We start from the raw sequence: 23,456 nt of genomic DNA on the forward strand, positions 1-23,456 counted from the left end.
GTACGCCGAGGCGCGGGAGCTTCCGTTGGCGCGTCTTCCGTCGACTGCGTTGTCGGTACCGATGGCACAGGGCAATTGTCGGTTTCGCTGCTTGAGTCAGATAATGCAAGATAGCGCGGCACGTAATCCACGGTGCAAGGTAGCGCGGCACGTTCAGTCGGGTGCTCCTCCGCTTCTCCCGCTAATCGCCGTAGGAGGCTTGCGCTTCCGCATTCCGAAGGACTGCTTCGTCCAAACTTTCATCTCCAACAAGCGACGATCCATAACTGGGCGCTCTCAGAAATCCGAATTCTGCGTGTCAAGTGAAGACGACGGCATGGTTTGCGAAGCAGACAACTGCGGTTGCCATCTTGCCCGCTGCCGCAGCAGTAACCAATGGGATGACGCCTTTCACCACGGCAGCCAATCGGAGGCCCGCTTTCATCGGAGGGCCCGTGTGACTACCTCCAGCAGACCCGCGCTTCTTTTGTGTTTGTGCGTTTGTTACAAGATGGCGATGACCGATGAATTGAGAAGCGGAACGGCGAAACATTGAGCTTTCGAACGATACCAAGATGGCGGCGCTCGGTGGCGGGAAATACGAGATATGGCTCCGTGAACGGCGGTGATTTTGCGCGATTTAAAGCTGTTTTCTCGCCCTGCGCACTGACAAATTAATTTTTTTCGGGCACTTTTAGTGCGTTTTCAGCCAAACCATTTTGATACAGCGTAGATTAGGCGTTGCAGATACCGAAATGCGGGGTTTCCAAAAACCGATTTTTCTCGTGATTTTCGCAATCTGATCCCCGCGTCCCCCCTTAAGACCACACGTGCTCAGTGGATGCCTTCGTGGCTGATATGCCCGACTTGAGAAAAGGAAGGTCACATGCTCACTTAAGCAAGAGATTAAATGTGATTGCCATTACAGATTCTTCTCCCAGGTTATAAGCGGTGTATATTAGATTCAGAAAAGAATTTGGCACTGTGTGCCCGTTAAACTAAAGCAATTTGCGGGACGCTTCTGTCTGCAGCAGTGCCTTTGGCCAAAGATGAGGAGAATGAGATGGAGTGCGAGCTTCGAACGCTCCAAGTTTCAAGACAGAGCTGACATGTCTGTTAGCCCTCCTGCTTCCACGGAATCTTTTGAATAAATGTGCTCGAGGTCGGCTCGCTGCTGAACCCCACAAGTTTAACATACAGGAATGCAACCGTAAAGGAAACGTTAAAAGAAAGGGTGCTGTCTGGTGCCTTGTGCCATACATGTGCAAGTCAAGACCACTAGCAACCATCCTGTCGTTTCTGTGCCAACGGATCTCATCAGGCCTGTGGACGCCAGAACACTATTCCTTTACATACATCAAGTGTTTACATTTGCTTGCAAACACTACTCTAAAGCTGTCTGTTGCCCATACGACCAAAACCTTGCAACAAAGAATGCCTAGAGGGGTGCACTCTCGCTAAGCCACTTGTGTTACGCACCTCTGCCCTTCGTCCTTGTGTTCGGTTGACTTGGATTTTGACACTGGTGGTGAGGTGGTGGGCCCACCACCCGATGAGGACGAGGATGATGAAGACGAGGAGGAGGAGGAAGACGATGAGGAGGACGAGGAAGAACTGCGGCCCACGCCTGCCGGCACCGAGACAGCCGCGGGTGTACGCTGCAGCTGCTGGTGGTGCCGCTGCAGGGCCAGTAGCTTCTGCTGGATCTCGGGCGACGTCTGTGGGTTCATCAAGGCTTGCCGCACAACTGCACACAGGGGGAAAAGGAATGGACGGGGTGCGCACGTGAACACGTTGTGTACGGCAATTCAGGGGCCACTGAAGAACATGCTTAAAGGAGGGGTGGGCGAATATTCGAATATGCAAAGTTTCGAATATGAATCGAGTGTTACTAACTGTTTGGTATTTTCAAATATCGAAACTAACCAAATATTTTATGATAACACCCACGTAACAAGGAAACATTTTTAACGTGTGGTTGAACAAAGTGGTGCAAAATATTGCTAACCAGTGCTGTTACTGCTGTTTTTGCTGTCTGAAGTGGTCACACCTACCTAGGTTTGCAATGCATAGAACTACTGGCCAACCTCATTTCACAGGTAAAGTACTTTCCAGTCACTCTTACTGTCACATTGCGAGGCATGCGGGAGCACAGTACACGAGTGTAATCTAGCAACATTCGCTCTGTATTTGGCCATGCAGGTTACATTTGTATACATAGACGTGTGCCACACAGTTCAAGTCGGACTCTATTTTCTGACAAAGATGAAGAGGCACTGCAGTTGCATTAGCTTTACTGCCATTTAGGCGCTCTCTTCAATAGTGGACGATACAGTAGAGCGTAGAACGTCTCAGCTTCTACTTACTCTGCTGTGTTATGGCTGGGGTGAGCACAAACTGCTGTGGTGAGTTGGGTGGCGAGGACACGGGCGAGGCTGCAGGCGCTTCGCTCTTTACTGGAGTGGCCGGTGCCTCCGCTGGCTTGGCTGGGGCGGTCGGCACGGTGGCGGGTGGCGTGGCCGTCTCCGTGTTACTCGTAGCAGCAGCAGCAGCAGCAGTAGCAGCAACAGTAGCAGCGGCAGCAGTAGCAGCAGGGGCCACGGCTAAGGTGAGCAGAGAATGAAAAAAGAAAAAGACACGTAAATGGCACAACCCGCCACTGATCCTAACCAAGGAGTTGGGACAACTCAACATGACGGTGAAAAACGATTTTCGGATATCAGAGGAATTAACCTAATATAAATACACATTGAAATGAAACAACAAGCGTTCGGAAAGGTAAGGAACGTGTCAGATATTGAATAGCTGCCAACTCGCACGTATACTCCCCACACCCTTCAAACACATGCACAAAAAAAGGCAAACTTCAACAACTGCTTCAAAGCACTCCCCAAGCTAAGTTTCCCCGCTATGCATACTATGAGCTCCCACCAAGCTGAGGTCACTCCACAGAACGGCTGCAAGTGCTCTACCAATCAGTGGAGTGAACCTGGACTCCAAATTAGTGCGATCCGTCAGATTGGATTAGCAAGCACACTCTCTTGCCACCTTGCTCAGATGGCGTGGCTGATGTTCCAATTGAAACACTTAGAGACACTGCTCTATAGTGGAAAAACAAGAGCTGGTTGCCTACTCCAAATCCACCAGTACCAGTGCAACAAGTTGAAATAAAAAATAGAAATGATGCCAACCTTTAACCGGCGTTGTTGCTGCCGGTGCCAGCACGGCTTTTGTGGCCACCACCGGTGTCGCTGCTGCGGCACCCACTGCTGACGCTGGGCTAGCCACTACGGTGGCCAACCCTGGGATGCTCACTGTCGCTGCCTGCAGCCGTACGCTGGTGGTGGCAGGCGTTGCACCAGCTGCTGCCGTTTGCACCAGGGGCCTCACCGCCGGCAAAACTGTAAGTTGGTTGGACAACGTCAATTTTATGCAGCCTGCAAGTTAAATTAGCACCAAACTTCAAACAGTTTAGTTTGCAAACACTGCAATCCAAACGGTTAATACTGGATACATGGCTGTGACGTACAGAAGAATTTCGTTAATATGGTCCCAATCAGTACGGTTAATATGGTCCCAATCAGTACGATTTCCCGATGCCAACATTCGTGATCGAAAACACAAAAAATTAATACAATTACGCTTTTTACTGGTTAATACGTTGCTAAACACGATCTCTCAGCACTAATGTTCACTACATCGCCAAACCGAGACCGTATGATACGTTTTCCATGTCAATGAGGTTCTACTGTATGTGACAAGATTTGGCATCACTCTAAACCTCTTCATGGTGTGGGAGACACCTGCTTTCTAGATTGTGTTAGCTGCGCGTCTGCTTCACGTAGCTTGGGTCTGTACAACTAGCAGATCCTTGCTTGCCGCAGTCCAGTCTCAAATATGGCGAACACAGACTGGGACATGAGGGGCAGACAACACATCTGTGCTGTGCTGCCCACAGTCGTGTTCAATTCAATCTACTTGCAACTTCACTTCCTCTGCGTCACACCCACAGTGGAGCGCATCACCTACAAGTACTTGTAGTGAACTACACTTCAGTTCTTGTACAATGCAGTACAAATACGAAGTGCTGCACTTATTTGTAGGGGTGTGCAAATATTCGAAACTCTCGAATAACAAATCAAAGAGTCATAATCCGTAAGTGAGAATATTTCTTGAATACTTTTCGAACATTTCAAAACGTCAACTGTGCCCAATTAAACATAAAATTGCCGCAAAAGTATGGTAAATGTTTACCTCGGCAGGCATAGTATAGACATAAAACACGAGAACTTGCGTAATGGAGCAGGCCACGTCGCTTAGGTAGCCTTACTTCACAGGCTGTACAACGATCATTCACACTTTCTGAAGAGCCCTGTGCATGCAAACTAACTACTTGTTTGCTCCTAAAGCTATGTTTGTGCTTTTAATAAACAATGCTTCTCATAACGCACTTTGTAATGACAGAATCTTGCCAACTTTAAGAATACTATGATGTGAACATTGTTTTGCATATTAATTGCAATAACGGCTACTCATTATTTGAAAACTATTCGATATTCGTTTCGACTAGCTTCTGGCACTATTCGATTCATTTTCGATTCGGTCTCAAAAATCCCTATTTGCACCGCCCCTACTTATTGGATTCTAGGGTACATCTTTCTGGACAAAGAAGGGACATTTCCAGACTCCAAGCTTGATGCAAAAGCACACGGGCATCACCTTTGACTTGTGTGCCCAGTATCTGCTGCGGCACGGTAGTGGTCATCTGTGGCCGAATCTGGATGAGCTTCGGGGCCAGATTGGCCTGGGTGGTGGTGACCACGGTGCCGGTGGCCGCAGCTGAACTGGCGGACAACGCCGTCGACAGCACCACCGTGGGTTGCACCTGCAAGTGGAGGAAACCGAATTTCAGACTCCAAGCGAGGGCTTGGTTGAGCTGGGTGCCTTCCCGGGAGAAACAACTCTGTCCCCGTGCCACATCACGGACACAGACAGCCAGAATTTTTCCATACAGATATTGAATAAGCTGAGCGTACAGACATATCGCACGACATGAAAAGATGTGAAGCAAAACCAGAGAGGTTCATTGTGCGCAAATCCTATCCCAGAGTCACACTTTTGATACAGGGAAAAAAACTAGCAAGCTATTTTTAGAACAATATCATAATGGAATGACCTGTTGAAGAAAATTTGCTGCAGATGAGATCACAGCAACGCCAATAACTGCATTTTAAAGCTAATCTAAAAAGTAGCAGTTTCTAGATTTTTAACTGCACATTTATGTAAGCCTTTTATCTTTGCTTGCCTTACTGCTTGAAACATTCCTTTGTTGTGACTGCATATTAGGAAATCTACAACACTAGCCCTTCATTCCTATAATACCCCCACTTCTTTTACATGCCATTAAAAACAAGTTATTAGAACCTTCTATTTAACAAGTCCGTAATGACCCATTCACTACTCCCTGGAGTTAGGTGCAATATACAGTAAAGCCTCGTTAATTCGAAGTACGCCGGTCAGCGAAAAATCTTCACGTTGAAAGAATTTTCTAATTACCCGAAAAGAAGAAAAAGAGAGAGAGAGAGAGTGGGGCTAACTGCACAAGCATGTCACATTTATTTTCTGCGTAGCAGGACTACTCAAAGTAATCATTGATAGGGGAGTGCTCGGTACTGTACAGTGGAATCTCGTTGATATGATCTTCATGAGAACCAGAAAATAAAGCGTATCATCCCAAAACCGTATTGTCCGCCGTATGATCCATCCAAATCATATTATTGGGAAAAGAAAAAGAAACATCTCAAAAAACGTATTATGCAGAATGATATCAATGAGATTCCATTCCTCTTTCTGGGGTTTTACGTGCCAAGACCAGTTCTGATTATGAGGCACACCGTAGTGGAGGGCTCCGGATTAATTTTGAGCACCTGGGGTTCTTTAACGTGCACTACAACTCAAGCATACAGGCGTTTTTGCATTTCGTCTCCATCGATTCCACTGTAGTTCACTACACCAAGGGTCATAATCTCTTAGCTTGCTAATCATGCGCAGTCACCACAGCTAAACTAAACAAAGCTTCAGACGACGTTCAGGGACTCGATAAGCGTCGATAAAGTGGCCGCATGAGTGGGCTCATTATTGTCCCAGCCATCGGCTACTGGTACACCGCAAATAACTTCCGTCTTCCATGACGGCGTACGATGTCTGCACGCCTGCTTCTATGTTCAAGCAGTTGGTGAAGCCTTATCGGCCTGGTCCTTCACTTCCGGTGCCGTCGATGTACAGCAGCGAAAAATGCGCAAGGATATTCATGCTGTCAGGAATTGTATGCACACAGCACGCATCCGCAGTGGAAAAAATGTAACACATGCAATGCAGCTGATATTTACACGGGAAAAACCAGAAACAGAAAAGCAAGAGCGCCAAGTTTATTGATGATGACGATACTCCGACTCGAGTCTTTGTAGCGGGAGGAAACACGCAATATTAGCGCCCACTGCCACGCGACATAGGCACTTTGCACAGCTGCGCAGTTCATCAGCGCCCACATCGCGAAATATAGCGCTTGCCAAATGTGTGGTGTCCAAATCACGGTCCCAGTGATGGCTCTCTCGGATCCAATCTCTAAGGCCATGCATTTATGTACTGCAAGTGCCAGAAGTAATTGTTACGAAATAGAAGCAGCAGCAGGAGCCAGATGCAATCATGTCTGTCATATTTCTGTAACTGCCTCCGAGATGTGCGAAGCCAGAAGCGCACTGCAGCGTGCCAGTCTCGGAGGCCACAACCGGAAACTATGAATATCCTGATGGATGTGCTGCTGGCTTTCCAAATTATCCGGTGAAAATTATAGGACAGCCCAAATTCTACAAATTAACCGAGATCGAATTATTGAGGTTTTGCTACAAGTGAAGGAGCACTCAGTCCCTTGTTATCCTTTTAATTTCACAACAGTGCCATGCACCACAGCCACTGACCTTTATTTGCTGCGTTGGCTGAGAGACGATTTGTACTGTGCCAGCTGGTGCTACGGAAACAGCCGTTTGGGGCGCAGCTGCCGGCGCAGCAACTACGGTGGGCGCTGTGGCTGCGACGGCAGTGGCAGCAGCCGGGGCTGCCACCGACTGCCGTAGCCACGCCCGTGGCCTGGAGCGATGGAGATGGCCGGACGAAGTGTGGTGATCTGGATGGTCTGCGGCTGGGACGTGTTGGCCGCAGCCAGCCGTCGTCGTGACCGCTGGCGCAGCTTGCACAGGCAACGTCAGCAACTGAAGACGACCGTCCGGCAGACGGATGAGTTGTTGACCTGCAAGCAACAAAGCAGCAGTCAGGATGGTGTGCAAAGGTTGCCAATGTTTGACAGAATAATAATTTCAGCTAAGAAAATTTGTTGGGGCTAGCTGATCTAATTAAGAAGCAATGAAGTTAGGAAGGACACGTAATGCATTGATGCCGATAACGTACGAGAGTTACAAAACGGCACTAGGGGAAGGAAGTGTAGTTGGGGACGGCAGAGCACCAGGTGGTGCGATGAAATTAGCAAATTTGCAGGCCTACGATGGTGTCAGCTTGCACAAGACAGCCGCAATTGGAAATCGCTGGGAGAAAGCCTTCGTCTTATGCAGACAATTAGGCTGACGATGATGATGATTGCAGAGTTGAGGGATTAAAAAAAAAAACAGCACTGCTCACCAGGCATGAGTCCCCGGACTTGGAGCTGGCCGTTGGGACCCTGGATGATCTGAATCTGCGCCCTCACGGGAGCAGCCGTGCCTGTCGGATTTCCCAGGGCGGGGCGAAGTACCGCGTTGGCACCGCCGGCAGTCGCAGGCACCACTCCCCTCACCGCAATCACCGCCGGCCGGGCCTGGCCCGCGCCGACGGGGGCGCGCACAATGATTTGCTGCGGTCCGCCCACCGTCGTCTTGGGCATCAGCGTGGGCGCGTTGCCGCTGATGGCAGTGATGGGAATCTTGGTGATGCCGTCTGCACTGTTGGTGGCACCCACGGGTCGTGTCGTGAAGATTCGGCGCACTGCTCTTCCTGCACCAGCATTACCCGGCGTTGTCACCAGGCTCGTGAGTGTTGTGCCCTTGATTGGGCTTCCGGATGACACCAGTGCCACCTGGGTGGAAGAAGGAATATGTGATAGTCAGTTCTTGGTACACCGAAGCAGCACCGAGGCTGCAACTAAGCAGTAACATCAAGTACAGTCAAACCTTGTTACAATGAGGTAGCATACATCGCAAAAAAATACCTTTGTTATACCCCATATTCATCATAACCATATGTTCATTATACACTGATACAGTCGAATCTCGATACAACGAAGTTATACTTGCAGCGAAAAACTTCGTCAAATCCAAAATTTTGTTAATTAGAGGTTTTTAAATTTCAGCATTAAAAATAACTGCACAAGTTCCCAGAGCACTCCTGGTGGATAGTATCTTGTTAGTAGGCACTTTTAAACAAATACAGGAAGGTTGGGCCATAATGCACGGTTGTGAGTGCCAGCGGGTAAGTTGGAGATCGTGCTCAGAGCAATGCACCGACGTGGCTCACGGCATCCGAGATATGGGTGTGTTGCGTTGCGCGGAGTCGTAAATCTTGGACGCCATGGCTGACTGCGCTTAGTGTCGCAGCAGGCGTCCACCAATTAAAAACGAGTCTAAAGAGGTACGGATTTAGCCCGAGCAAAGAAGTCACAGTTGGTGACTAAATTGGTGGACTACATGGCTGACTGCGCTTAGTGCGCGCAGCAGGCGTCCACCAATTAAAAACACAAGTCTAAAGAGGTACGGATATTCGTCCCGAGCAAAAAAGTCAGTTTCGCCAGAAAGGTGAAGCAATGATGGCGACAACAAAGCGACAACTACACGAAGAAAGTTTAGTAGTTTTATTCGTGTCACGCGCACTCAGGCAAACATTGTCAGATCTCACTCGATGACCACGAACTCGCAGTCCCAACGCGAGTGGTGAGTGCTTCGCGCTTTGTCACGGAAACTTGAGATTACGTGACCGCCAACACTAGACGCGCGGGACCAACAAAATGCGCGTGAAGGCACCAACCATTTTGGCTTAGCTTTTGCACTAGCCGCGAAGAGATTACCTACAAGATATGGCGTGTGGCCCGCGCACAGATGAGGCACGCGTGCTAGGAAGAGAAGGCAGATAGGCGCGCGTTTGACTGCAGTGGCAGGAAACATTTTGAATTTACTGCGTTTTGCCCGATAATTTGTTATACTGAAGTTCAACTGTACAACATGCTACTTCAAATGTATTATGATGAGCATGTAATCAAAACTGCACAAAAACGCTTATTCCCCAACTATCCATTTCGAAACCAGTTGGTTCAGAAGCCGAAGGCAACCGTAACGTGTGCTCACTCTCACCCTCGTTTTGTATGCAACTCTCATTTTGCTTGTGCCTCGCGATTAACCACCAGATTACTGACAAATTCCAAAACAGCCGACATGTCAATTCCACTTTTGTAAACGAGATCCCTGCAGATACACATCGCTGCACCACGACCCCAGGTAAAAGCACAGTAACTAAGGCTGCGAGCTCAGCTGCACGGGGACACCTAAATGTGAGGACAGACCACCTTGGTGAGTGCCTGGTTGGCGGCCTGCGGTGTTGACACCGTCACCGTGATGGTCTTGGTGCCGGGCGTGCTGGTCTTGGTGCCCGTCGTGCCTTCCTGCAGCCGCTTCTGCTGCATGGCCAGCCGCTGCTGCTTCAGCTGGGCCTCCATCTGGGCTCGGATCTTGTCGGCACTTTGTTGGGCATGCACTTGGGCCAGCTTCTCACGCACCGCCAGCTGTTGCTTCTCGATCCTGTGACAAGGAGGAGGCAAGAAACTCAATTGCAGTAGTACTAGTACAGTGAAGTTTACTCATAATGTCATGCGGGATGCGCTCGGTCTATTTGAGCATTATAGAAATTAGCATTATGATGAAAGCTTATGCTGAAGTACAGCCAGGACACAAAGCCTGGATACAACCGCTGTTCGTAGGCTGGTAAGAAAGGAAAAGTGCGTATCACTACAGGCTTTGTCTGGTCATTTCTTTCACGTGCTTTCACGTCTTCGGCATCGTAACAGTTTTTTCCACAGAGGCCTCTGGTGAAGATCCATGCCACAACATTATTATATGGCCAAATATGCCCTGTGCTTATTCTGACAGTCGTAATATCTTTGTTAGGAAATGAGTCCACCATAACTGGCCTCAACCGTAACAGTAACAACACCTCCTACCTGAAGCATTATGCATAAGAAAGTCACTCGTTCCTCCCATTTAAGCAAGTGGCTATGTACTTGTGAATAACGATGTGGCTGTGTACACAGATGTGGCACATTCCAATGCACCGATCACTTGTGCCGCTTTTACATATGCCGTACTAATCCCAAAATGAACAGGAAAGCAAAGGATGTTCAATACACAACAAACGCCCTGCTCACTTTTCTCCGAACTGCCGGATCTCCCAAAGTTCAAGGTCTTCCTCGGGCACCCAAACCTCGGTCACCGTCGGTCCCTTGTGCTGGGGTGACTCGGGTCTTCTCCGCTCCCGAAGTCCTGTTCGCTGCGGTGTCACTTTCTCTGCGCAGTGAGAAAAAAATAAACACTAATTAGCATAAATTCAAGCCTACTTCATCATCAGGCATCGAGTCATAGTAAAGGTTTTTCGATGTACTAGTTGGCAATGAAAATGCAGAAATCAGTCTTTAAAGCACAGAAACGTTGAATTGTGAAGAAATGGGCAAGCTGGTATATGAATGATGGCAAGTTCTCTTAGCTGCCAACTAGTGCACAAAAAGCGGTCCGAAAGCACTTCCAGTTAAACAACTTTAACATTGCTACTCACTTTCTGTGTGCATTTCAACGCTTGCCAAGTGCTGCACATTTTAATACACTGTACAGTAGGCCACTTTCTTACGCACAAGAAGTATGCTTCTGCTTTGGGAGACACGTCGCTTTCTTATATGCACACGCCGAAATAGAACATATTGTCTAAAATTGACTTGTACGAGTCACACAAGAGATGGCCCCCCCAAACTTTCTCGACCCCCTCACCTCTGGGTTTGGAGGGCAGATCGATGGGCACGGTGATGCGGCGTACAAGGTACTCAGAGCGCAGGCCGAAGGGGCCCACGTCCTTGCGCTTGAGCAGTTCGGTGGTCTGTACGTCACTCTCGGTCGTCATCGTGTTGGTGCCGCCCGGCGGGGGCTTGGCCTGCAGGTCGTCCCAGCGCAGGCTGGCCCACAGCACGCGCAACTGAAGCGCCACCTGGACCAAGGCATTACCAGGGGGAAGGGGTGGGTGAGCAGACGTCATACCAGTGGTGCAACAGCCAAAATAGGGTTTGGAGCAATTTTTGAAGCAGGAAAATCCAAATTTGGAGCAGGTTACGGAAATAAAAAAATTCGTTTTGGAGCACTAAATCCCAAATTTGGAGCAGTTTCACAAAGAACGCTTACTCATAAAACGCCATAAACTTTACTTCGCATAATAAATGCACCCGTCAACTTTGAATTCGATTTCTGGGGAAAAAAAAGTGCGTTCATTACGTGAGTATATACGGTAATGCACATTAGCAGCGTAGGTGAGGACAGGGGCGCAATTGGAGATCGTTGTTTGAAGCGCACATTCAGTTTTGCCGCGCACGGTTGACCTAGGCCGCGGCGAAATTGAACGCACGCTCCGAACAACGACCTCGGTCGCACCCCAGCAGTGCACTGCGCGCAACTTTTTCCGCCAAACATGCGGAAAGTACACATGCATTTCTTCGCGAAAGGTTCCCTTTCGTTTCTTTTTTTCTGACAACGTGTCGCGACGCTCCGGCGGTAGTCGAAACATGCAGCGACTGTTTGGCAATCTTTTGGCATTTTGGCGGTGTACAGCAAAAATTGGCACCATTTCATTACCGCAGTGCCTGTTGCCGCATGGAGCCGAACCCTTGCTAGTTTTGTGCATTGCGCCGCCTACAAAGCTCACGTCATCAGTGCCGAGTCGCTTGCTGTACCATACAAGCGAGTTTCCCGTGGAGCATTCGTAACTGCTCCACTTGTGACCGCGTGCACGGATACAGCGAGGATATTGTTGAGTCAACGCGACAATGGCAACTGCTTTCGTTACTGCAAGCAACGTGCACTCCTTGTCTCCGCGAGATTTTACTGCATATACAACATGCCGCACTTCAACCAGCAGCGAAAATATTCTTCGGCGCCCACCACCACACACGCCAACGTTAGAGTGGCTACCAATGTCTCGTCTCGGCATGTGTTTGGACAATGCCTCCTCTAAAAGAACTTGGATCTCGTCTGCGCAACTGGATCAGACTGGATGGCGATGCCCAATGTGCAGGTTGCCAACGCGGCCCTTGTTTCCCGCTAAAATTAGCGTAACCGAGAAATTTCGCGGCTGATCGGGCGTTTTGGCGCAGCGTGGCGCAATTTCAACATATATCACGGTTTTGGCGCAGCACAGCGCAAAAATACGGAATTGTATCAAAATTGTGCAATTGGCGCAGCTGTTGCACCCCTATCATACCATTGCAAATTACAACAACTCACTTGCAAGAACGACATCGCAGTGCCTGAAATCATGCAACCTCAAAGCCACACGTGTTAACGACATCGCAGTGCCTGAATATCATGCAACCTCAAAGCCACACGTGTTGCATGCATGGTGGCTTCAAGACGTGGCCAGACTTCAGCACAAAGCTATAGAGTGATCGACTGCCTGAGTGATCAATAAGGTTTTAATGCCCTAGAGCAACACCTGTGCTATGAAGTGTACCGTAGCTGAAGGCTCCAGGTTTAGTTCTGACCATTTCGGATTCTTTAATGTGCACCCCCGTTTAAGCACCCGTCTTGTTGCAATCGGCCCCCAGAGGACTACCGCTGAGGCTAGTGGGAATCGAACCTGCAACCTACTGCTCAGCAGCAGAATGCCACAGCCATTGAGATACCACGGTGGGTGACATTAGCTTATCTCGAATCGCTTTTGTGCGAAGCGCGAGAACTTGATAGACACAGCAACAAGACACGAGGATAAACGCTATGTGGTGCAACATCCACGAGGTGTGATGCGATGTGATGCAACACCGACTAGCAAGATCAGTTACACTTATCTTTGAAGCTTCTCCCTCACTAGGTATTAAAGCAATACGGATGCCGAGCACAGAAAAAGTCCAGCACGCACCTGGTGGATGGTGGTCAGCATTTGATTCCGGTACCGCCAGGCAGTCTTGAAGCAGGGCCTTGGGCTGACGCCATAGGGCCAGCTTTGCGGGTTCACCTTGGCGGTGTAGCTGCAATCGTGGCAAACGTTATGAACCGCAGTGGGAGAGCGGTCCCCAATACATTACGCAAGTACCGCCTGCTCTCACCTTTACCATACAAGCGCTCGGTGCAAGAACCACCACCGAGTGTTTCACCACTTTCTTACTTCCCTCCCTGCTGTACCGACAAAAAGTATTTCCCAAGCGTTTAAGAAATAAAAAAAGAAGAAATTCTTAAATCCTGTACAGTATGTGCACCCATAATTGTATAAATTTGTATAACAAATTTATTTTGTACATGAACACTATTGTGAGGACAATTTACCAGTGTCTGTTCTTTCTGCCTGTATGGTATTGTGCATGTGTCTACTGTACCCATGCTTTGTGGTACCTTTCTTTATGAATCCGCTACTGTTTGATGGGGTTCTGCAAGTAGTGAATTTTGAGTTCAAAGTGAATAGTGATTCTGGCTGAATATTTTCGATTCGAATGTCGAATAGTTGCCGCCCAAAAACCTTGGCCGCAAAGTGGCATGCAAGATAATTATTGGATACGTGCAATGATTAAGTGGACTAATTTGCGAGAATGAGACCACAATTATTTCAAGTATGACTTATTTATTGCGATACATTTGACAATGTTGATGTCACTCACTCATCTGATCACTTTCGAATTATTAAAGTTTGAATGTTTTGAAATGGTGTTATGAGTATTCTTGTAAATAAAAGTTTCTGAGCAAATATCAAAGTTACGAGCAATTTTGAAGGGACACCAAAGGCAAAACAATAAATCAACCTAGACTGATGAAGTATTCTTCGAAAACTCTGCTGTCATTAATTACACTGCAATATGTCAATTATTAGAAGAGAAAATGAAGCTTAAAGTCTTATTTTCTTGAATTTCACGTGCAAACCCAGTCAGCACTTCAGTGTGATGTCACGACTTCTAAAGTAATTTTTCGTATTTGGGCCACGTTGGCTCAGTAGAAGTCCGCGAAACTTGCCATATTCAGTCTTGGGCTCCTATAGAACACAATGCAGCCAATATTTACTGCTAAAGAATTCAGTGGGGACTAAAAGACGCTGTCAAAATCCATGACATAACGGTGAGCTGGCGCGGGGACTTCAAGGTGGCATGGCCACCTGCTTATGTGTTTTTCGTTCCTTTCTGGCTTACCAAGCAGCTTCTCGCATAAGAGTGGCGTTTTCGGTACTGTGGAAGGATAATCTACTGATACAGAAGACATCATTTTTCTCTTTAGTGTCCCTTTACGGTATTTCTTTTTATGCGAAACTGGTTTTTCTAACTTAGTGTCTGGATGCGGCAGTGGTGAGAAAAGAGTGCTGGTAACCGGGCAAGATTGGCAAAAATGGCGCCGGCGTATCTAAAGCTTGTTGCTTGGTTTCTTTTGCCCGTCGTTAAACAAAGTTGATGAAACGAGTAGAATTAATATACAGTCAAAGTACAATTTTTCGGACTCCTTAGGAGCCGTGAAAACGTTTAAAAAATTGGGCAGTCTGAAAAAATGAATTCATGCCTTTTGCCTTTTACTGCCTTTTGCCTTTTACTGCTCCCAATGGCTGAAATCGCTACAGGCACATCCGAGATAGCTCTAGAGGCCTGACAGTACACTTATTAGGTGTGTTGGTGCTCGTACTGATAGGAGACGGCGGGTGCACGCGTGTATAATTAAGGCATACATACCGTGTCCCGTGACTATTGCCCCTTCCCACTCTTGGTATGCTTCAGCGCCTAACATCGCTGTATTGAGGCGAAGCTGACTTTTGGGAACAGGCACTGCGCAACGTGCCTTGCTTTCAGAGCTTCGTAGCCATTGCTGACAGCGGCGAACTGTTTCATTGGGCCTCTTCGATTATCCGTCTCTGACAGTCCCGGACTGTCCGAGAAGCTGCACACGCAACGCTCATTGGCTGAAAGCACTGCTTCGGGCAGTCCGGGACTGTCAGGGACGGATAAGCAAAGAGGCCCTATGAAAAACACGGCACCGAACAGCAAGAAACTTGGTAGCGAACGTTGAAGTAGCTAGGCCTAGCGGTGCCCCGGTGTTGGCTGCGGCTGCCAGCGGATTTGCGTGTGAGAGCACCAGTTCGAGGCGGCGAGATAATCGTAATGGAGGCGGTGGTTGCCAGTGCTCCCCCTCGCCTTGTAATCGAATAAAAATGGTAATTCTGCTCATCTTGCCAGGGCCGAACTAGTGAAAGCCGACTTTGCTAGAAAGGAAGGAAGAGCCACCATGCTCACCTGAATCCCGTGGCTTCACGAAGGGAGCCCCTTCGGGACATCTTGCGCAGTTCGTGCTGTGGCAAAACCATGATGCTGCGTTGCTTGCTGGCGAAGGTCTGGAAGCGGCAGAACGGCGGCAGCGTGCCCTTGTTCTTCTTCACCTTCTTGGTCACCTTGGTGATCTTGCCCAGGTACACCTTGTTGCTTGTTGTCGTCACTGTGGTGCTCATTGCCTTGCCCTCGGTGACAGCCGTCGTCGTCGATGTCTTCGATGTCGTCGCCGCTGCTGCTACGGCTGCCCCCGCCACTTTTGTCACGGCCGAACTGCCCGCGGACGACGCGATGATTGTTGCGGACACCAGTGCTTTCGCAACTGTCGCAGCTGCCGTTGTCGTTGTTGTCGTCGTTGTTGTGGAAGACTCGGTTTTCTGGCCAGACTTTTCTGGTTCGCTCTTGACAGCGACAACCTGCTTTTGTTGATTGACGGGAGTCAACTGTGCTGCCGCCGGATTGGAAGAAACTTCAGAAGGCAACGCCAGAGCAGAAACTTTCTTGTCAATGTTGTTGCTTACCGGCGGCGGTGCTTTCTTGCCGACATCTGCAGGCTGTGCAACTTCGTTCTCCGCAACAGCAGGCAACATTTCAGTGTCTTCACCAGCAGCTGTTGCTGCCGGCTCTTCCTTTACCGATACAGGCAGTTCGCTTGCAGCAGGGCCGGACATGTCAGTATCGACAGGAGCAGGTTTTTCTTCGGCCGAACTGGACACCTCTTCTTCCGCGCAAGCAGACACCTCCTCCTCCATGGAAACGGGCTGGTCACCCTCGCCACAAGTGGCCACCTCTTCCTCGACAGAAGCAGACACGTCGTCGCTGCAGACAACTTCCTCGGCAACTGCGGGTTCAGTGAGCACTGTCTCCTCCGCGGCCGTCTCGACCGGTGGGAGCTCGGACTCGTCTGTCTCGACCACCTCCTCGGCCGCGACTGTGGTCATTTCAACGTCGTTGCATGGCTCGGGGACATCGGGCACCATATCTTCAGGCTCGTGCTTCACCACAGTGGTGGTCGTGCTGGTGGTCGTGACAGTGGTCCGGGACACGGTGGTGGTGGTCGTCGTGGTCATCTGCTCCACGACTGTCTGCTTTACCTGCAGAACGAAAACCATCCAACAAACAAGGGTTCAAATGACAAAGTCAGTTGAAGCAGTATTCAGTCACGTTTTTCTAGCTACGGTCCCCAAAATTGCTTAGCCCATTCTATCACAAACGCTTTTAACCTGAGAACAATGTGGAAGATAATTTTTAAATAAGGCATTAAACAAAAAAAGAAACGCAATTGTTTCAAGCAGAGTCAGCTAAAAGAAGTTTTGGGACACGAGTTCCACAACATATGTAAATTTCTGCTTGGTGACTACAGACTGAAACCTTGAATTCGAGGCATGGCCCCAGGCTTCGCAGGGATAGTTTTTTGTTTTCTCTCTCTTCTTGCAACTCCAGTGTCCCATAAGCTCTTGCAGCTGAATGTTGATTCATTCGTTCAAGTGATTCTACCTGAAGAGCAGCACACATTTGCACAAGTTCATACAGGAAAAACTACTTGAATCTACTAATCGGCAAAATGCATTTTCACATATCAACTGCATATTTCTAACTTTGTATGAGCCAAATATCAGAATTCACACGTCTTCCCTCGGCCAGTCAAACGAGAAGCAGAAGAAAGTGTCCAGAATGAGCAGGCATCTCAACGCACCTCGCTTGCTGGAACACCTGGATCAGCTGGTTTCAGGAGACTCTGCATCTTGACGGGCGACTTGATTTCCTGCTTGACCATTGACTTGGCGTCTCCATTGGCCATCGTATGGTCAGTAGCCGTGGCAGTTGCCGGTGTCCGGACACTGCTGTGAATGGTTGCCACCTTGACAAACAGCTTAGAAGCACGGCAGGTTGATGAATAGCAGTTGCCGCCGACAGCAGATGCCACTGTGCCGCGCCGGCACAGCGGCGAATAGCAACGCCTCGCCCTCTCCGCAAGATCCAGGCCCTGGGAAAAAAAAAAAAAAAAAAAAACAGGTTCTTGCAATGACAAATTTCAACAGTGAAAAAATGTTGCCTGGCCACAGGTTGCCATTAAATGGCTAATGACGAGTATAATTATGGCAGCGCAGTAAAATAACCAGGTGTAAGAAAAAGAAACAGCAACAAAACTTTGGTCCACATTGATAGCCTAGTTTACGATAATGTGGATATCTTGCCTGCTTACTGTAAAGTTTCACTGCAAGCTAGTTGCATCTCAAGGTCAATTGTATTCAGAAGTGCCGATCTAAAAAAATTTTATTTTTGTCCACAGTCAACGACCAATTCTTCAGCTGTCTGAACTCCAAAGCAATGCCCATACCACTTTTCCACACTGTCAATTCTGCATTCGGGTACGCTGCATTCTTTCGACCCTGCACGGATCCACCGACGTACGAGGTTTTTGAAAAACACGTTTCTGACACCAGTTCAGGCTTACCGAATCCTCAGCAGCGACCATTCCATTGAGCACCAGTGGCTTTGCCACTTTCACTGGCGACTCGATGGTCTCGACGTCCACGTGAGGCTCAGCCTTGATCCTCACCGACTCGGCCATTTTGTCCTCGAGCTCCTTCAGCTTTAACCGGCGCTCCAGAAAGCCGTCAATCTTTGTAGGTTTGGCCACCTGCAAGTTACCACACCAGACGAGCCCGGCCATCATTCAGTGGTCAGCAGAGAGGATAAGACCCGCCCCGACCGCTTTCCATAACCACACATTAATATGGGTCCACCTCTGATGGTTTTTCCAACAAGTTTTGGATTCAGCTACCTATAACCATGGATCAATGGCATTCAAAGCTGCTCACTGAGTCACTAAAACTACAAGTGTGACTGCACGCAAGGGTTTAATTTTATATGGGATGCACTTTAAACTGCACACAATGCTCAGAACCGTGTGTTCCCCTAATTGAAATTGCCACTCAAAATATTGCACGCAACCCAGACGTAGCTTTCCCTAAAATTTTTCAGCGCATTTCTCGCTTTATTATTTGATTTGATCGCCGCCACGACAGGACAATCATAGTTTCCTGGGCAGCGCATGAATGAACACATCACAAGTTGGAAAAAAAAAAAAAAATACAGCGAAGCTGCAGCAACACTTCTGATAAATGTATTGACGAGTTGATCCTCTGCTTACACACTAATCTCCTCTCGAAAAGCCTTGAAATGTTTGCGTGACAGAGGCATAACATGCTGCTCAACACTGCAGTAAGTGCCCATATGAGTAAGCATGACAAAATGAACTGCTCTGTGGGTGGAACAAAACAAGAGTTATACACTAAAATTAAGAGACTAAGGCTAAAAGACATCTAAAACTCTCCGTGAGAGAAAGAGTAGTGCTCCTCTCTGACTTCTCATTCCATCCCGTTCCCAAAGCTCTCCAGCTCCCGCAGAGCCTTCGGTAGCCTCTCACCTTTGGGTAGAGGGTCCGCACGGGCGAGGAGAGCGACTCGGAGACGTTGACCAACTCCACAACCATGGCTCGGGATGCCAGCATCGCCTTGAGCAGGGTCTCACCGGTGATCTTCACTTCCCTCGTCGTCTCCTCGGGCTCCGCGGATGGTGCAGAACTGTCACCGGTAGCACCCGCCTCCGTTTTCCCCTCGCCGCCTTCCCCTCCGCCTTCCTTACAGCCTGCAGAATGGAGAGAGAGAGAGAGAATGAAAATTTTTTTTTCTAGAGCCACGAAAGGTTCTGTGCTAAATTAAATTCTGGGGTTTTACACATGCCAAAACCATGACATGATTATGAGGCATGCCGTAGTGAGGGACTCCGCATTATTTTCACCACCTGGGCACCTTAAACGTGCCCCCATTGCACAGGACACGGGTATTTTTGCATTTCATCGCCACTGAAATGAGGCTGCCGCAGCCGGGACTTTTTCCCGCGACCTCGTGCTTTGGGAGTGTTGAGACCGCTCTAATTGCCACAATGGTGAGTAGGGTAGCTTACAATGAGTAGGGTGGCTCTGTCCAGGTTGGCAGCCCAGGCCTTTATGCAAGGATGCAGTGGCGTGTTGGCTCAGGGACAGTGCCAGTAGGTGCAAGCAACTGCGGGTACGAAGCTGCACGCATCGCCAATGAGGCACATTCTAGGCTTATCATATTTTGTGTACTGTAGTCTGTTCTGTTTCTTTGCCGCAGAAGCACGGTGTGCTTTCTTCGAAAGGAATAAGGCCGTCTCGGAAGCCCTCTTCGGGCTATACGGGGGGTTCCAAGATAGGCCATTCCTACTTGAAAGCCTTCCTAACCTCACCTAATACAGTCGCACCTTGTTATAATGAAGTCACATCCAACACAAAAATAACTTATACTTGTTATAAGCATACATTCATTACACACCAATATCGGCGAGAGACACTTCAGATCTGCTTTATTATATCCATGTTTGTTATGTCGAGCGTCAACCGTGCTTAGACTCAGAGCAACACAAGACGTAACCAAACACCAGGGCCGCAACGTAGCAATGCCTTCCGCACAGTTCTATGCAACTCTTATCATCCATCATTCATGGCCAACTGATCCCATTGATAACGCAGGCAGAGCGTCACATTGACCACTGACAAAAGCGTGAAAAGGAATAGCATCGGAAAAAGCATCGCTACACAATTGTGGCCCACGGTATCGTGGCCTCGGCATTGGTCCAGGCATTTCCCAAGGAACAAATCAGACGTCAGTTTTCATCCGTAAAGCAAAGAACAAAAAAGGTTACCTCACTTTTATCAATAAAGCTTCCCGAAACACTTCAGCAAGCATTGCTTAAGTCTGAAACACCCACCTTAGCAGCCTCCTCGGCTGCAGCCTTGGCCTTGTTCTCGGCAGTGTTGCGCTGCTGCTGCTGGCCGTGCTGCAGGGCGATGACCACCTTGTGTGGGCCTGCCCGCAGGCCCACCGTGTGCGCCGGAACGTGCCGCACCACCCTTGTGCAGCTTTGCCACTGCCAACCGCCCTGGCCCGTGATCCGGTACTCTTCGCCCTTCTGTTTCCACACCTGCAACACAGGAGAGAAACAGAGTTGGGAATGAGCTTGTGGCTGACTCAGTGGATGGCCAAAATGCGCCACCCAAAAGGAGTTTGGCAAAAAAAGTTGTGTAAAAATCCGCAAGGTGGAGGACGTTTAACCTCCCGAGACCGTTTGTACAGTTCTGTGACCTTTCTACCGAGGTCTTGCATTTGTCAGCGAACTTTTGTTCATCATTGTCCTCTGTAATGCACTTCTTCCCAGACTGTAACGCGGCTTTATGTGGAAGGGAGTAAGAACACCGCCACGCCTTCAACGTCTATGCTGAAACCAAAACAGCCTGCAGAGCTCGGCTACTTCAAGAACTTCTTCGAGAACACCACATCAGAACACAGAGCTATGAGCATATCCACTATTTGAAAATGAGCTACATGTTTTTGCAAGAAACTAGAACTCGTCAAACCTCGATATAACAAAGCTCGATTTAACGAAATTTGCGATGCAACAAACTATTTTTATTTCCCCATCATAGTTCTACTGAATTAAGAAAACCTCGATATAACGAAGTGTTACTTCGTTATATCAAGGTTTGACTGTATGTAACATATTCATGCCAGATATGGTGTCAGATTAAGCACAACTGTGTGCAAATGGTTTCGTAATTTTACTGCCACTTTTCAAGAAAGTTGACACTAATTTGACATATGCCATTGTGTCGTCGCATACTACAAAAAGCAACCACGAATTATGTTTTGAATACTGTGCAGTGACAAATATTCAGGATGCAGCGTCAACATGGCAACCCACCATGCAATTTGCATTTCATATAGCTCTCCAAATACAAAGTCATAGATGATCTCTTCTTTGATCCTTGGGAGAAGTTCTCTGCGTGAAATAGCCCTTTAAAGAATGTGAAAATTACAAATGACAAGTAGGCAGCCCCGCAAGGGGCAAGATAATCAGTGGAACCATAAACAACAGCAATAGCAAGGACTCTCTCGTGTCCCCTTTAGTTTGTCTTCCAAGCATGGCTCTCCCATCTCCTGACGTTCGGCTTCCCCTCATGACACGCGATCGTGGGAGTTCGTGCCATGGTTATGCAGCTGTGACAAGAGATGATGCAGGTGTTTCGATGCTAGTGCCATCCGACAACTTAATAACCTGAGCACAAGAGGAAGCAGCTTCTTTCTGTTTGGCTACAAGACGGTGGCAAGCACACACACAGACTGTGCTCTTCAGACCCCGCTTCCAATCGACCATGCACTTTAGGCACCACAACCCAAGTATAAGCACACAAGCATTTTTTTTTGCATTTCGCGTTCACGCCAAAATGCGGCCTCAGGAATAAACTAATGAGACCTCGTCCTCAAACCTTGTTCCATGACATGCCATAGCCACTGAGTAGGTATGACCGACCGAATTCTGGAGTTCAGAGGTGCCAAAGCCGCAATCTGATCTTGAGGCACGCACGCCGTTGTGGGAGACTTCCAGATTATTCTAGACCACCTGGGGTTCTTTGACTTGCACCCAATGCACACGTTACAAAAGCGGTTGTTGCATTCCGTACCCATCGGAATGTGGTGGGATCAAGTGAGCAACCTCGGGGCCATCATCACCACGCCATAGTCACTGTCGCGGGTGGCTCTGCAAGAAAGTTGGCAGGGTGGGGTCTCACCTGGTGCTTGAGCCCCAGCGTGTACTTGACCCAGACACTGCGGTCCACTTCCTCCTCCATCAGCTCTCGCCGTTCCCGCTTCTCCAGTTTCTTCTTCTCCTCCCGCTCGGCCACTGTTGTCCGCCGGAGGTGCGTGTGACCTGCAGGGTGCGAGGAGCACAGATAAATCACGCACATGAAACCGAGCTTCGCAACAGGCCTGTGTCGAGACACACCAGCAGTAATGACAGGCGAACCGCCACTCCCGGAAGCAATGCCCGTAGAGTTTCTCACAATATTAATCCGAGGAAATCCTGGCACCACCCTCTACACGAGCTTCCTAAGGTGCGCTGTGCTACCACGGGAATGCTAGGGTATATGGGTGGCTCAACTTGTTACAAATGTGGCCTGGACCAAATATAGTAGTGGCTCCACAAATGCAGCTTTCTTAGAATGATATTAGAAAGTTTTAAGTCACTCACAATACAGTTGAACTTGTTACACAAAAATGCACACGACTTGAAAATAAGCATATATTCGTTACATATTGATATCGATGAAAAACATTTCAGATTTACTTCTTTATACAGTGTAAACTTCTTGATATGTTCCTCTCTGTTGCGTTTTCCCATCTGCTAGACTACATTTTTGTGGTCCCAAACTAGAGCACACATATATACATATAATGTTCCCATGTGATATGTCACCATTCTGTAATGTTCTTGCATCTTTCGTTGTGTTTCAATGTGGTGGTCATATAAATCTAGCGGTGCAGAGGCAAATTCTCTCTCTCGCATCTTGCTACAAGGACGACAAATGTGTACTCGCGGTTATGCCTATCAAACCTGCCAGAGGCCCTGCCCCAAAATGCCCGAAATCGTCAGCCCCAAGTGCAATTTTGACATTTGCCTGGTTCAATAAAGTAAGCTTTGCTGCAACACAGCCTTGTTATGCAGTGAAGCATAAGCGTAAAAAAAATTGTGATGAAGCTTTTTAAATAGTGGAAAGGGGTGCTGTCACGGAACATAGTATGTGTCCCTTAATTACACATGCACGCACGCGCCAGTCATGGTGTGAGCTGGAGGGGGGGGGGCAGTCGGTTACACCCCCCCCTCCCCCGACGTCTACATTTGCAAGTACTGACAGGAGAACTTCATTACAATTTTATTCACAGATTTACAAATGACCACATGCACATCAAGGTCTCACTTTTGCAAGCATTTCGTTGTTGCTGATATTGCCTTCAAAATTCTTTAAACTTTAATT

The 23,456-nt window shown here is 48.4% G+C and overlaps 1 protein-coding gene across 1 annotated transcript in view; it reads right to left on the minus strand.

Annotated features, from left to right (window-relative positions):
* Positions 1–1,421: 1,421 nt before the first annotated feature.
* The window catches only part of LOC119453051 (nucleosome-remodeling factor subunit BPTF-like), a 42,761-nt gene continuing 20,726 nt past the window's right edge, over positions 1,422–23,456 (minus strand). Inside the window, exons 9-24 of the mRNA XM_049667207.1 lie at positions 22,212–22,351; positions 20,335–20,566; positions 18,990–19,210; positions 18,015–18,200; positions 17,253–17,543; positions 15,524–16,650; positions 13,183–13,291; positions 11,052–11,265; positions 10,439–10,577; positions 9,584–9,815; positions 7,672–8,104; positions 6,957–7,285; positions 4,699–4,864; positions 3,171–3,380; positions 2,346–2,582; positions 1,422–1,726 (exon numbers count right to left, since the gene is read on the minus strand). Coding sequence (XP_049523164.1) covers positions 1,437–1,726; positions 2,346–2,582; positions 3,171–3,380; positions 4,699–4,864; positions 6,957–7,285; positions 7,672–8,104; positions 9,584–9,815; positions 10,439–10,577; positions 11,052–11,265; positions 13,183–13,291; positions 15,524–16,650; positions 17,253–17,543; positions 18,015–18,200; positions 18,990–19,210; positions 20,335–20,566; positions 22,212–22,351 — 4,556 coding nt within the window. The 3' untranslated portion in view covers positions 1,422–1,436. The remainder of the gene's footprint in view (positions 1,727–2,345; positions 2,583–3,170; positions 3,381–4,698; positions 4,865–6,956; positions 7,286–7,671; positions 8,105–9,583; positions 9,816–10,438; positions 10,578–11,051; positions 11,266–13,182; positions 13,292–15,523; positions 16,651–17,252; positions 17,544–18,014; positions 18,201–18,989; positions 19,211–20,334; positions 20,567–22,211; positions 22,352–23,456) is intronic.

Source organism: Dermacentor silvarum, chromosome 5 (genome assembly GCF_013339745.2).
Source record: "Dermacentor silvarum isolate Dsil-2018 chromosome 5, BIME_Dsil_1.4, whole genome shotgun sequence".
NCBI classification, from domain to species: Eukaryota; Metazoa; Arthropoda; class Arachnida; order Ixodida; family Ixodidae; genus Dermacentor; species Dermacentor silvarum.